Source organism: Haliotis rubra, unplaced genomic scaffold (genome assembly GCF_003918875.1).
Source record: "Haliotis rubra isolate DU_JTF1 unplaced genomic scaffold, ASM391887v1 Scf30, whole genome shotgun sequence".
In the NCBI taxonomy this organism is placed as follows: domain Eukaryota; kingdom Metazoa; phylum Mollusca; class Gastropoda; order Lepetellida; family Haliotidae; genus Haliotis; species Haliotis rubra.
This window is the reverse complement of record NW_025766969.1, coordinates 3,111,936-3,126,987: the sequence shown is the minus strand read 5'-3', so window position 1 is coordinate 3,126,987 and position 15,052 is coordinate 3,111,936. Positions and strand designations below refer to the sequence as shown.

General features: G+C 39.0%; 1 protein-coding gene across 1 annotated transcript; it reads right to left on the bottom strand.

The window, feature by feature from the left end:
- Nucleotides 1-1,483: 1,483 nt before the first annotated feature.
- Nucleotides 1,484-14,103, bottom strand: LOC124282605 (sorting nexin-19-like). The gene is given in 10 exon segments (XM_046718627.1): nucleotides 1,484-2,735; nucleotides 5,627-5,811; nucleotides 6,536-6,680; nucleotides 7,119-7,320; nucleotides 8,305-8,484; nucleotides 8,852-8,898; nucleotides 8,901-8,976; nucleotides 9,285-9,382; nucleotides 10,641-10,770; nucleotides 12,090-14,103. Coding segments are annotated over 10 exon segments (3,120 nt in total). The 5' UTR covers nucleotides 13,968-14,103; the 3' UTR covers nucleotides 1,484-2,556.
- Between the last annotated feature and the right edge of the window lie 949 nt (nucleotides 14,104-15,052).

The window sequence follows — 15,052 nt, the reverse complement described above, 5'->3', positions numbered from 1 at the left end:
TCAAACGGTATGTGCGAATGCTAACTTTCGCGATTTGGTAAGCTGTGTTCTGATTGGTCAGTACAAAAGGTTAGCTGACACGACCTTCTACTAGGGTTTGTTAGACTCAGTGTAGAAGTGTAACAAATAATACTTGGCCTAAGTTTACTTAGACTGCAACTGCAGCTTGGACTGAGGGAGTTATGTTCTGGGACACCAGAGTGAGTACTGTTTTATGCCACAGAAATGATAAGGAATCATAGTAACTAAGCCCATGGTTTAATTCTGGGGACCTTCAGTAAACATTTTTTTTATTGTTTATAAAAACAAAATGTCTTGTGTAATAACAATCTGGCTGCATTACTGACCTACATCAAACAATCAATTCATATTTACTACAAACACACAAATTTTGACTGTCAGTGTACAGTGTAAGCATGGACAACCACCTGAGAGATCAGAAGATTAAGGTGGGACTTTTAACCACAGAATTGTGGTATCTATCATTGACAACTGGGTACTTTTTCCACAAATCAAAAAACCAAACCCCTCCATCTCCCTAAACCTACCCCCAAGAAATCAAATGGACCCTCCCTTACCTGTTCCTTCCTGTAAATGTTGCTGAATCTGAAGCTGTGTGTGAGAAATAAGATGAAGAAGATAATCTCAAATTCTGCAAGTCCAGACGACAAGATGACATCCACATGTGCGTAGATAAGAACCAGTGTACAGGATTGCTGAGTATGAAGCTAAAACAATGCTTCCATTCACAATAAAAGTCTACCTTCAGTCAGTCTAATGTGTAGTCACATTTATATAGCATACAGCATATTTACGTGCATAAATAATTGTGACATTTGTCACAAAATATTCATATTGCCTCTGCCCATATATTCTCAAACATCTCAATGCATTCTCAGGTTTCAAGACTTTCTGTTTGACAATAAATACAGCTTAAATTCAATGACACAAGATTATTAATTTGAGTTCTTGCAAGTTGATAAAATACCTCAAACATTTAGACACCTAACTCTGTAACACAATATATCATTAAAAATCAAGATACATGTATAAGGATTTACTTCTTTTTCATAAACCTCAAGTTTGATGAGGTTACATGAACATAACTGTCATGATCATAATTGAGGTTTCACATATTATCTGTCATAAATATGTATAATGTATATTTGATTAAATATCCCATGAAGAACATTTAGGGAAACATTCATACACTTTATTATGAACAGTGATAAAATGGCACCAAAGGGACCATTCATAATTTATGGTGATGATGGATCTTATGGAGAAGCATGTACAATGTGAATGACTCCCCCGACAAAGTTTATGTACAAAGTAAGCCCCCCCCTTGTACAAAAATCAATGACCCCGCCTTCCCATAATGTTGAAGCATTATTTTTTTTTGGATTAATATGTACAAAATTGCTGATCCCCCTAGTACACGTGTACAAACTTGATGCCCCCCCTCTTCTCAATACCTCCCCAGAACAAAATGGATGACACCCCCCTGAAAATCATCATCAAGCCCCCTAGCCATAAATTATGAATGGTCCCTGATATATGGCAGAATAATATTTGTGGACTAGATTTTCTGAAGACATGTCCTCCCTTTGGATCAACATGTTCATCTGTGAGGATGTAGTACATTAAAAATAATGATGTTTCTTTGCTGGGAAGAGACATTACTTGTCTATGAGGAATAGTCAAGGAAAGATAACTCTCACATTAGATTCTGGATAATATTGGGATTTAGGATTCTAATTGTGAAACTAGATATTTTACTGATCCAAACAAACAAAATGAGTTCAGATAAACAGGAATAGTTAGCACTGAATCACAAAAAGATAAACATTATTAAACATTAAACATTTCAAGGCCTATGCATTCAAGTATATATTCTCATGTGGCCTTTTAGACTTGTTCATTGTTCAGAATGCTACCAATATTAACCTAAAATTATTACATCAAGCACTGTCTCAATTTTCAGTCTTCTGACCTTGCAGTGTCCATAAGTATTAGCACTATTGTCATCAAAGTAATAGCACATTTAAACTCACGCTACAATACTGCTACATACAGTAGTTCTTTACAATCCTTTCATACTATTGATCTAAAGATTACTAGGGCTTTTGCCTGAAGACGCCATTGTTTACCATGTGAAGACTGCCATCTTGGAATGTGAAGAGCATCTGCAGCCTTCGAGAATGGGAGGAACAGTCATCCTGGAATATGTGCGTGAATACAACAGCCATCTTGGAGTACATGTGGTCCTCTCAATTTCTTGTGCAGTCTTATGCGATAGTGAAAGTGCAAGCTTGAACAACACAAAGCCTACTGATTAATGAGTGTTAAAGTCTGTATTCACACACTCAAGTATGGGAGCTTCCCTCTCATCCAACATGCACAACTTGTGTGGGGAACTACCTCCTGAAGCAATATGCACAACCTATATCAGGGAACTACTTCACATGACTGGAAATTTATGATATCTTTCTTGGTTGACAATCACAGTTTGTGATATATTTAAAGGTGCAACATTTTGGCAGTCTCTGTGTTGTATTAACTGAATAATTTATCTTGCAGTTCCGATGCGGAGATTTCTGGAAACAGTTTTTCTGTGAGAATCTCCAGGAACATGTACAGCAGATGCCGATTGAGTTTCTCATACTGCAGGACGTCAATGATCTGATCAGCTGCAGTGTCATAATCCTCCGCTCCAGCCAAACGTTCAATGAAGTCTACAACATAAGGATGGGAAATTACCACATTACCACCAATTTCTTCATGGAAGTATAGTATGGTGCTTACCATGAAAACATAAAACAGTCATAGATAACACCTGCTGAGAGTGGCATGAAACAGTCATAGATAACACCTGCTGAGAGTGGCATGAAACAGTCATAGATAACACCTGCTGAGAGTGGCATGAAACAGTCATAGATAACACCTGCTGAGAGCGGCATGAAACAGTCATAGATAACACCTGCTGAGAGTCATAGATAACACCTGCAGTGGCAAACAGTCATAGATAACACCTGCTGAGAGTGGCATTAAACAGTCATAGATAACACCTGCTGAGAGTGGCATGAAACAGTCATAGATAACACCTGCTGAGAGCATAGATAACATAAAAAGCAGCATGAAACAGTCATAGATAACACCTGCTGAGAGTGGCATTAAACAGTCATAGATAACACCTGCTGAGAGTGGCATTAAACAGTCATAGATAACACCTGCTGAGAGGTCATAGATAACACCTGCTGAGGTGGCATTAACAGTCATAGATAACACCTGCTGAGAGTGGCATAGATAACACCTGCTGAGAGTGGCAGTCAGTCAGATAACACCTGCTGAGAGGCGGCATGAAACAGTCATAGATAACACCTGCTGAGAGTAAAACAGTCATAGATAACACCTGCTGAGAGTGGCATGAAACAGTCATAGATAACACCTGCTGAGAGTGGCATGAAACAGTCATAGATAACACCTGCTGAGAGTGGCATTAAACAGTCATAGATAACACCTGCTGAGAGTGGCATGAAACAGTCATAGATAACACCTGCTGAGATAACACCTGCTGAGAGTGGCATGAAACAGTCATAGATAACACCTGCTGAGAGTGGCATGAAACAGTCATAGATAACACCTGCTGAGAGTGGCATGAAACAGTCATAGATAACACCTGCTGAGAGTGGCATGAAACAGTCATAGATAACACCTGCTGAGAGCGGCATGAAACAGTCATAGATAACACCTGCTGAGAGTGGCATGAAACAGTCATAGATAACACCTGCTGAGAGTGGCATGATAACACCTGCTCAAACAGTATAGATAACACCTGCTGAGAGTGGCATGAAACAGTCATAGATAACACCTGCTGAGATAACACCTGCTGAGAGTGGCATGAAACAGTCATAGATAACACCTGCTGAGAGTGGCATGAAACAGTCATAGATAACACCTGCTGAGAGTGGCATTAAACAGTCATAGATAACACCTGCTGGCATTAAACAGTCATGATAACACCTGCTGAGAGTGGCATTAAACAGTCATAGATAACACCTGCTGAGAGTGGCATGAAACAGTCATAGATAACACCTGCTGAGAGTGGCATGAAACAGTCATAGATAACACCTGCTGAGAGTGGCATTAAACAGTCATAGATAACACCTGCTGAGAGTGGCATTAAACAGTCATAGATAACACCTGCTGAGAGCTGGCATGAAACAGTCATAGATAACACCTGCTGAGTCATAGATAACATGCTGAGAGTGGCATAACACCATAGCACCTGCTGAGAGTGGCATGAAACAGTCATAGATAACACCTGCTGAGAGTGGCATGAAACAGTCATAGATAACACCTGCTGAGAGTGGCATGAAACAGTCATAGATAACACCTGCTGAGAGTGGCATTAAACAGTCATAGATAACACCTGCTGAGAGCGGCATGAAACAGCAACAAACAAACAAACAAACAAACATTAGATAACAGCTTTCTTATTGACTTCCAGCTACTTCTTTACCTGCTATCAGCTGACTACTGAATAAGTGCATGTTGAGTTTACGCATACATGTACACACACTGATATTGATCCCACCCCCACCCTGTGGAAACATCTACACATGCATAAAACCTACAACAGTAGTCAGCTGCTGAGGGGAAGGAAGTAGCCCTGAAGTGCTGGCAATAACAGCAGGAACTCCTTATTCTTGCCTCCTCAACTTGTGATAGTGATGTAGGTATAACGCTTTACGAGAACTAAAGGACCTTCATAATTTATGGCTAGGGGGGTGATGATGATTTTAAAAGGTGGGGTGTCCTACCATTTTGTTCTGGGGAGCTGGGGTCGTCATCAATTTTGTATACATGTACCAGGGGGATCAGCAATTTTGTATATTAAAATATTTTAAAATTATGCTTACAAATTATGGGAAGGGGAGGGGGGATAATTCATTTTGTACATAAATTTTAGGGGGGGTCATTCACATTGTACATGCTTCTCCATAAAATCATCATCACACCCCCTAGCCATAAATGATCAACTGTGCCTAAGTTCTCACATAATCACGCTCACTGCTGGAAGTTTCACAATTCCTCAAAGAGTTAACAAGCATGAGTGAAAAGTATTTAAGTTATATGACAGAAGTGATGCAGACACCTGGTCAAACCCATGAGCACAGGTATGTTCTTGACAAACCTAGAAAGCAGTCAACTAGGGGAATCGAGCCCACTTTCACAGGTTTCAGACACGCTGACAGGATGCAACTCTGTACAGCAAACTGCAGCACCTTAAACAACTCACGCTAAATGTCAAAGATGCTGTCATTCAAAGATGGCAACTTTGGTAAACAAACTGACCACACCTGACAAAGTACTGCTAAGAAGCAGTATATCGAGCCCACAACTATTTTGTTCAGTCAGATCTTGTCACGTACATCATCATTGCCATCACAATTCCCGATGAGGCAATTAGCTTCAATTAGTTGAGATAACAATGCATCAGCTCATATACGTGAGCTCAGACAACTCATTCTTGTTATTCTACTTCATGATTTACAGTACATGGTGCATGTTGTATAAGCACATGATAAGTGTATGAACATTTCTATATCAAGTCATCACTAACCTGGAAAGAAATCTTTCAGACATTGCTTGGCTTGTTTCCGCGTTGCCTCCTTCTCACTCTCCTGTTTAACTGGCTTATCTTCGGTCGACAGCTTCCCTTCTGGCCATATTGCTTTCCGCAGCAGCTGAGAGTAATACACCCAGCGTTCTGGCGATGTTAGGTAGCTGATCTGGTCAGACAGCCACCTGGTGGCAAAATGTGGAATTAAAAACATTGATATTATACACATGATACTGCAGTCAAGTCTGCAGGTGCATTATTTACATGATCAACATGATAATAAGCACTACTACATAAAACAGATTTAACAGATTATGGATTTTTTCCTTAAGACATCACTGAAAGGTATATACAGGAAGAATCCATCATCAAGCCTTATTGCTTTCAACTTTTGACTAGTAATATATCTGACATCAAAAGACACAAGGGTAAGATTCTATTGTCATCCTTCCAACTTCGTTGCTTTATAAACAGTAATAACTAGTGTCTTTAGTGTAACAAGTACACCTAACCAGGTTCAGAGGCTGAGAGATTAGTGAAGCTGTTGAATTGTGAAGGCATGGTAACTGATGACATCACAGTGGTCTGACACAGTGAGGCGACTAACGGGATTGGGTGGTCAGGCTAGCTGACTCGGTCAACACATGTCATTGTATCCCAATCACATAGATCGATGTGCATGATGTCGATCACTGGATTGTCTGCACCAGACTCACTTATTTACAGCCATATAGCTTTAATATTCCTGAGTGCGATGCTGGACAACAAATGAACAAAACAAACAAACAAAACTAATTGGAGCAGATAGCTTAATTTCACCCCACTAGAAGTCAGTTACGAATGACAAATTATCAAATTGTAATTCATACCAGTCAAATAGTCAGTAACTACCAGAAACAAACACACTACCTGTCAAGTGCCTTTCCAATCACAATCCTTGTCACAGGAAGTACTCTTTCACGTGTCATCCAGTGCTCATGACCTTGGATGGTCTGGAGGGCCAGGTCAAGGACAGCATTAGCAAGGGGAAGGTCAGGTATAACTTGACCCTTTCCTGAAAAGATTATTATATTACATGTCCATGTAAAGTGGTTTGTGTTAATTGAAAGACAACAATTTAAGGCATATACAAACATCCTCACACTGTACTGCACTGTTCTAGCAAGTTGTATGTACTCCAAGAAGTGTGGCAAATTACCACTGTTTGTCTATGTGCATGTTCAATTCATGGAGTGTTCCTGTCTCACAAAATTGATAAAACATGGGAGGTTTGGGAAGTGAACAGTTTTAAATTCACAAAGTATACAAGACATCTTTTTAATAGCCAAAATCAAAAAGGTTTGTCAGACACCTCATTATACCAAAAGAGGTGACTCTAAAGCTTGTAAGTACAATTTACATTTCTACTGATGATTAAACCAAATTATTCCCTTATTCTTTAACTACTTAGCAATGAAAGTTGTGACTGACAGGAACTGACAGATGACCGCACCTTCTTGAACCAGTGTATCTGGTGCTTCTGAACCATCTCCCTGTATCCGTGGCAACCTGGCATGAATTTCCTCAAGCAAAGCCTTTTTCTCCTTCGTATCCATGCTTGTGATCATAGTGTTGCTGTCATCATCATCTGTACTTTTCTCAGAATTACTGACATACTCGTCCAGAGCCTGAAGCCACTGATTACACCCAGAGTCCTGTAATACAGAAACATCAGCTGTACAAAGAAGGCGCCCCACACCAAATCATCGACGACTAGAGGCACTCAGGTTACAAGGATAATTTTAGACCGAACAATAAAAAGGGCATGCATGTGTTGTTAGTGTTCCCCAGAATAAAAAGGTGCAGGGCGACATAATTTCCAAAGGTGCAAACCTAAGTAAAAAGGGGATGCAAACACAGATTTCCAAGCATTATGTTACTAGTATGTTATTCATGCAAATGATTCTTAAAGAGCAGCTATTTCACTTAACTTGAACATGAGTGAGTGAGTTAAAATTTATAGTCACATCAGCAATTTCAGCCATAGTGTGACTTAAAAAGTTATAAATTAACAATAAACACAATTACATTATAAAAAACTACCGACAAAGGACAGTAAAACAACTAGATTATCACAGGAATAAATTTAAGACTAGTAATTAAATCTAAAATATTTTACCTATAAATGACAATACAATATAAAAACCGGCTATAGATTGCCAACAACTGAAGGTAGATCAAACTTGAACATGAAATAGAAACTAAAAACCACAAAGGGTTAAATTCAATTATTGTATTATAAGATGGGAAGGGCACCAAATAAATAGGGCAGGGCACTGCGCCCTGCTAAAAAATGCCTTGGGGAAACACTAGTTGTACACTTCAGAACTAAATATCTATCATGTAATGACAACATCTGGCCCAGAACAGGAAGTCAACAGTCTCAGCATATGTCGAGTTTATCAAGATGCAATGATAGAGGGTACTAACCCTCACTAAGACAGCTGGATAAGAACAACTGATTCCAGCCATGTTTAACAAAGAAATATAATTGACTTGATATTCTTAGTTACTAATTCATACATTCCATACTCTATTACTAATGTTTTCACCATATTCCTAATATTTGACACATTAGTAATCATAGAAGGATCACAGAGACATTGTTCATCTGACAAAGGGAGACAACTGGTACTGACTGAGTCTGGATCCTGCCAGGAAAACTCCAACTCCTGTTTGTCGGAGTCCTCCATGACCTTGCGGTCCTCTTGTCTCTCTACTGAACGGTCCCGTTTCGTAACTGCGGAGATGACATTCTGGGGAATGTCAGGAATTGACTTCAGCTTGTCAAACACCACAGACGCCGTCTTGACAAACATCTGCAAAGAGAGTCACATTGATAATGTATTTCTGTTTCAGGCTGGTTGGTTGGTTGGTTGATGCAGCACTCGGCAATATTCCAGCTACATGGCGACGGACAGTAAATAATCAAGTCTGGACCAGACAATCCAGTGATCAATATGATCAACAGCATGAGCATCGATCTACCCAACTGGGATACGATGACATGTGTAAACCAAGTCAGCTAGCCTGACCACCTGATCCCGTTAGTCGCCTCTTACGACAAGCATGGGTTACTGAAGACCAATTCTAACCTGGATCTTCGTGGGTTTTCTGTTTCAGGGTAAATGGAGGTTTCTGACTTAAATATACATAAAAATGAAAATGAAATGGATAAATGCTCACCTTATCCAGCCTGGGTACACTTATCTCGCGAGCTTTCTTGACGAACGAATATGACCATCTCCCTCATAGGCCAGAAACTCACGGAGCTCTGGGCCATTGCAGACTGCCTCGATCAGGATCAGCGACTGGCATAAATTGAAAATATTCCTCAGCACACACTCAATAAATGTTGTAAATGAGAATGAAAAATCTTCACAGAAACAATGTGAGTCAACATAGGTGCACATATCATGCTAATGTTGCATGTTAGGAAACTTATAAACACACTAAACCTTTGGCTAAAATCAAAACATGAGGACAATTACATTAAAACAATGTGTTAACTGATGTGTTGATAAGATTAACTGTCAACCACAGAAATGTCTCGAACTTGTGAGTCTAAAAGAGTGTATTTAAGAGGTCAATCAAGAGTTGTTTCAGCAATCTCTGTTACCTTCAGGAACTTCTCCAGAAAAACTCTTCGACTCTCCACATTATCCTTGTCCATATTCTTGAATGGCAGGGTGTTCCACCGACTTGGGCCTTTTGTTTCTGAATATCACACATCAGGAAAATGACAACATCTAAACACTGTCACAAAAAACTCTAACATTCAATCGACATTTGAAATTTGTTTGTAAAGTTTGTACAATAAACTAATAACTAATTCATAACTATTAGCTGTCAGAGCTGTGCCAGTTTATAGACGGGTAGATTTAGTCTGTGATCTGGACTACCAGGTGTCAGACTTCCATTTTTGTGTGGAAAGTCGTGGAGGCTGAGTGGGTTAGATCACTGACTTTGTGTGCCTGCAATTAGTGCTTCACTCTGAGAGAGTGGGTTCAAATCCTGGAAAGTACGAGTATTTGGTTGGTTGGTTTGTTGTTTAACGTCACACTCAGCAATATTCCAGTTATATTGCTGTGTTCTGTAAATAATCAAGTCTGGCCCAGACAATCCAGTGATCAAAATCATAAACATCATTCTACACAATTTGCATACGATGACATGTTTCAACCAAGTCAGCGAGTCTGACCACCCGATCCCGTTAGTCGCCTCTTACGACAAGCATGGGTTATTGAAGATCAATTCTAACCCGGATCTTCACAGGCCACTATTGTATAAACTGAGAACTGGTAACACAGCCTGAGTCAATATAAGCAATATTGAGACTATTGATTCACTACTGAATATATATGACAACTAGGTTCACCAACGTGTTGGTGATAATGGGGTTATTGTATTTAGCAGGAGTCTGCTGCTGGACACTGGCATGGACTCAGTTTGTCCCACTGGTCACCAACATGCATGGTAAGAAACGTTATTTGTGGGTCTGTTTGGGGTGAAAATTCAGCATGACATTTATATGATAATATTTAACATGTATATCAAGTTATTCCCAACTTTTGTTAATCTATTAGCATTACTAGTATGCAATATTCATGTTCGTCATCACCAAGTTCTACTGTAGTGTAATCAATATCTCAAGACTTCAATATCTCAGTAAAATCCAAATTCACAGTTTCTTATGTTTCATATTCGCAGTTTAATTATGTACAAGCATATGTATCTTTGTTTCTCAGATATTTCAGACACTGTTACCATGGTTACCAAGATCATGATAGTTAAATTCACTATGAAATCACAATTTTCACCTTTACACGGTCGTGACAATCATTGACAAATTGAAAAACAAACATTTTATTAAGTGTAGCTTGAAATATAGATTCTATATTATTATTATTATATATAGTATGGATGTTAGCAATGAGTAAAAAATGGCATGACTTGTCATCGTTACCATGGTTACCTTTAAGCAGTTTCTTGTAGTTATCCTTGGCATCTAGTCTGGCCTGCAGATTAACAAACTCACGAAACCGACGTTTTACAGCTCCACTCTTCATCAATGGAGGCCCATCCGTGAAATACAGAGCATTGAACTGAAACAGTGCAATTAAAACTTACAAAGGACAATCAATGATAACTGTACCTGTGATACCAATTCATATTATTCAGCATCTCAATCTAAGGCCTAAAAAAAAAAAAAAAAATGTTGTTGTTCCGATTCCCCGACCGACCCTTGAATTCTGGTGCCGACCCTAATTTTTTTTAGTAGTATAAATGAAATAAGCTTTTAAGTTTTAGATACCATTGCTTTTTCCCGCCACCGACAAACATCGGTCATTCTGATAGAGAAAGTCCACATGATGGCCAAAACCTTGATTGAATAACAATTATATATTGATAAATGTGTAATTAGTTTGTACTTGACTTCTAAAAAAATGTACAATAAGAAATAAAAAAAATTCTACCTACCTACCCTAAATTTTAAAATGTATTTTCAAAATGTTTAACTGCTAAACAAATGTTCTGAGGATGACACTCCAAACAGTTTTGTTTGTTTCCATTATTGATAAAAGAAACACCGATATTTTTGTTTTGTTTGTTGTTTAATGCTGCACTCAGCAATATTACAGCTATATGACATCGGCGATATTGCTGATAACCATGAACACTGATAACCATGTGATAACATGGAGGAGACATGCTTAACGTATTGTAATCAGCTAGTGATCATGGTGATATACATGATATGAGCACAAGTGATATATATTTGGTATAACCATTGTGTTAATCATGATGATCATGGTTGTTTTCTTTCAATATCATACACGGCTTCATCATATAATATTCTTATCTTTTATATTATGACACACATTATACACATGCATTAAATAATCAATATCAGATGACAGTTGATATTGAACATGAAAGCCAAAATGCCAAATGGTATCATTAGCATGATTAGCACACCGGTCATCTGACAAGCCTGAAGTGCAGATAAATAATAAATGTATTGTGTATTGGGCCATGTTGAAATGATGATACTATTGATGATAAATATTATTCATCATGATAATGGATGAATCAAATTGTGTACTGAGTAAAACGATCTTAACATCCCTGTGATACGATACTTAAATAATTCATCATGCAGATTCTTAGTTAAATAGCTGCGAAATTGTACCTGCGAGTATTAACCGACATCTAGTGGTCGGTACTACATGAACATCTGTCATGCCTTGCCTCGTGAGAGTGTGAAACCTCAACCCTCTGTCTTTAAATACATAAGATGAATATGACTACTAACTACACTATGATGTATTGTCCCATCACAACTGGTAACCATGGAAACTGATAATATCATGATCTTGCCGATCATACATATGCAATATGCAGCCATGGCCGAGTGTCTCACCTCTATAGTGTAGAGAGTGTATTTAGAGGAGCTCCTGTATTCCTGACGTTCTTCCGTTTCTGGAATGCTCACATCCTGAAAAAGTAGTGAACTGTCTTCAACCATATCTTTGTCTGAGTCCAAGGTCAGCATATCCATACTCTTTTCATCCTCCTCCTCCTGCATAAAGAACTGTACCACTGCACCCCGCTTCACAGGAACAGCCTCCTCAGAACACTCCACACCTATAACTGTATGGAAAACTTCTCCATCATCAAACGTATCTCCTCTTGAGCGATGAAATTCATCACCAGAGCCAGTAGAGTTTGAAGCAGTTGAATCATTCCTGGATTTTGTTGAGTCTTTCCTTCTGTTAAACAGACTGAAAAAGGAACTAGTTTTTTTCTTATTGTCATTTTTTGAAGAGGTGGGGGCAGGTTTTAAAGCATCATTCTGTACTGTTTCTGTGTCTACCACAGATTTGTTGGACTCCTGAGAGGATTCAAAACCTTGTGCTGGAAGAGTTTGTGTTTCAACAGAAGTTTCATTTAACCCGGTGGAATCATCTGGTGGGCAAACATCTTCTTTCCCTCTTTCATCATCTTTATCACAGTCAGATTTCTCTTCTATACACGTCTCAAACTCATCTTTGTCCATGTCAACATTTTCAGCACCCGTTATTTCTCTATCATGTATATCACAACCAGCTTCTTCAAGCAATATCTGAGGAATGTTTTCTGAGATTATTACCTTCCTGTCTTTCTCACACTCATCATCTGAAAGAATGCTCTGATCTTTTACTTGAGCATTTCCAACATTATTTTCATTAATGGTATCATCACACAGCACTACTTCTTCCAGTTTGACAGCAACCTCTGTACCTTTGTGTCTGTTAGGCTGTGTTTGTTCAGTGGAATGTGTTGTATCTGTGTCCGTCCATTTGACATCAGAATTTGTTTCTATCTGGTCCTCATCTGATAGAAGGATAATCATGCTCTCATACAACCAGTCTGTAGATGTGAGCATTTCAATCGCTGATTTAAGTACATTGCATGCTGTAATCTCAGTCAATATAACAATAGGTGACCGAAATGTGTGTATATTGGCGGGTAGAATATGTGTCAATAATAATTTTGACAAACTCCTCAAAAAATTCATTTCACTTTCATCATTTTTTAATGCTGGATGGAATTTGATTTTCTGTTCAAATGCTTCTTCCAGGGTCTCGCATGTTCTTGTAGAAGTATTCATTGATCCCCTTCTTTGACTTAGAAAAACTGATCTGGCTACTTGGAATGTCGACAGATGCTGAGTAAACAATTCTAAGAGATCCCTAGTGAGTCGCTGAGGGTTTATTCTTTGGCCTCGTTTAGTAAGACTGAAAGCAGCCACGTGTAAAATCTGCTGAGATTCCTTCAGTGTCTGAGCATCATGACTAAAGTCCTCATACCATGACTGAACAAAGTCTCTTATGACATATTTTACAAAAATACTGACTTCACCCTCTATAGTTTGACCTCTCAAAGTTGACACATCTTTTGCACGCCCGATGTCAACACCATAAGTAGGAGCCGTTCCTTTGGTGTCTTTGTAAGACGGTGATCTTTCTTTTACTTCTTTCTGGGGTGAACCCAAGGCGAGGATACCTTGTTTCACTCTGTTGATCGTCTGCAAAGCTAACAAGAGCTTGTCAGAAGGAGCCGGGGTCTTCCGCTTCATGATGAGATGAAGTAGTTTCCATGTAAACGGTAACGCAAGAAGATATGCCACACACAATGACCAGAAATTTGATAAGAACGATACAATTACTAATCCAACGGCTATCACAAGCATTTTTTGAACAGTTGTCGTTCTACGCCAGCTGAATAGATCTGAGAAGACCCTCATATTTGACGCCATTGCATCCAAGCTTTGTAAAATGTCCGAATCTCTGTGACGAGCGTTATCGTAGAGTCATTGTTGAGAGGATTTCTGTGAGATAGCACCTTGTTTGCATTCTTACAAATGCCTACAGCTTTCCCCGACATCCGCCATCTTGAACTAGCGCCGCAGCAATGATCATGTGAGCGTCACATGATCTCTTATGTCACATGACATTCAAATCCGACGCATAACGCAAACGCGATCAAGATCTGTCGCTCAATGTGTAGATATGTTCATTTATATTATCGGTCCGTTGTGGATGCAAGTCTATGTCTCATATTGTAATATCAAGGTTATTTTGTTATCGTACCATCGATAACGTCACATTGGGTATTTTCGATGCGCTATAATATATACCATCTGTAAATAACTCAAGAGAAATCAGGGACACTCTACAACTCTTAATTTATAGTCTCCCTGGAGAAATCAAATATTACTGTATCTGTTTACATGCCACATTATCTGCACACCTGTGACAAGGTATCTGTTCGCTTCCCGAGATGTCATTGTTATCTTGCCGCATTCCCTAATATTGACATATGTCTGTGTCATGACACGTGTTACAATATCCTACAAGTCATCACTACAATTTAACTGTTTACTACATGTGTTACATATTTCGTGAGGTTATGTTATTAATTATTAATACAAATGAAAATCCCTCGTGATGTTCAGAGTGATGTGATTTATCGGCATTTTTAAAGCTGATGAATAAAATAGTTATGTGGTGAGGTGAGGTGAAATTGGGTTGAATGTTGTGCTTGAGAAAATTTCGCTCAATATGACGACGTGCATGCGTGTGTATGTGTATGTGCGGCTGCTTGTACTAGCCCAGACTTTAGCTGGTTTCAATATGACTGAGACACCATGCCGCAGTGAAGCATGAATACCCCACTCAGACACATTATACTGACTCCGAGCCGACCAGTCCTTGTTGTACCCATTAATGCAGAGCGCCAGGCAGGGACCAACAAGTACCATATTTTAACGTCTTTTGGTATGACGCGGTCGGGCATCGAACCTGCGACCTTCCGCTCCCTGGGCGGACGCTCTAACCACTA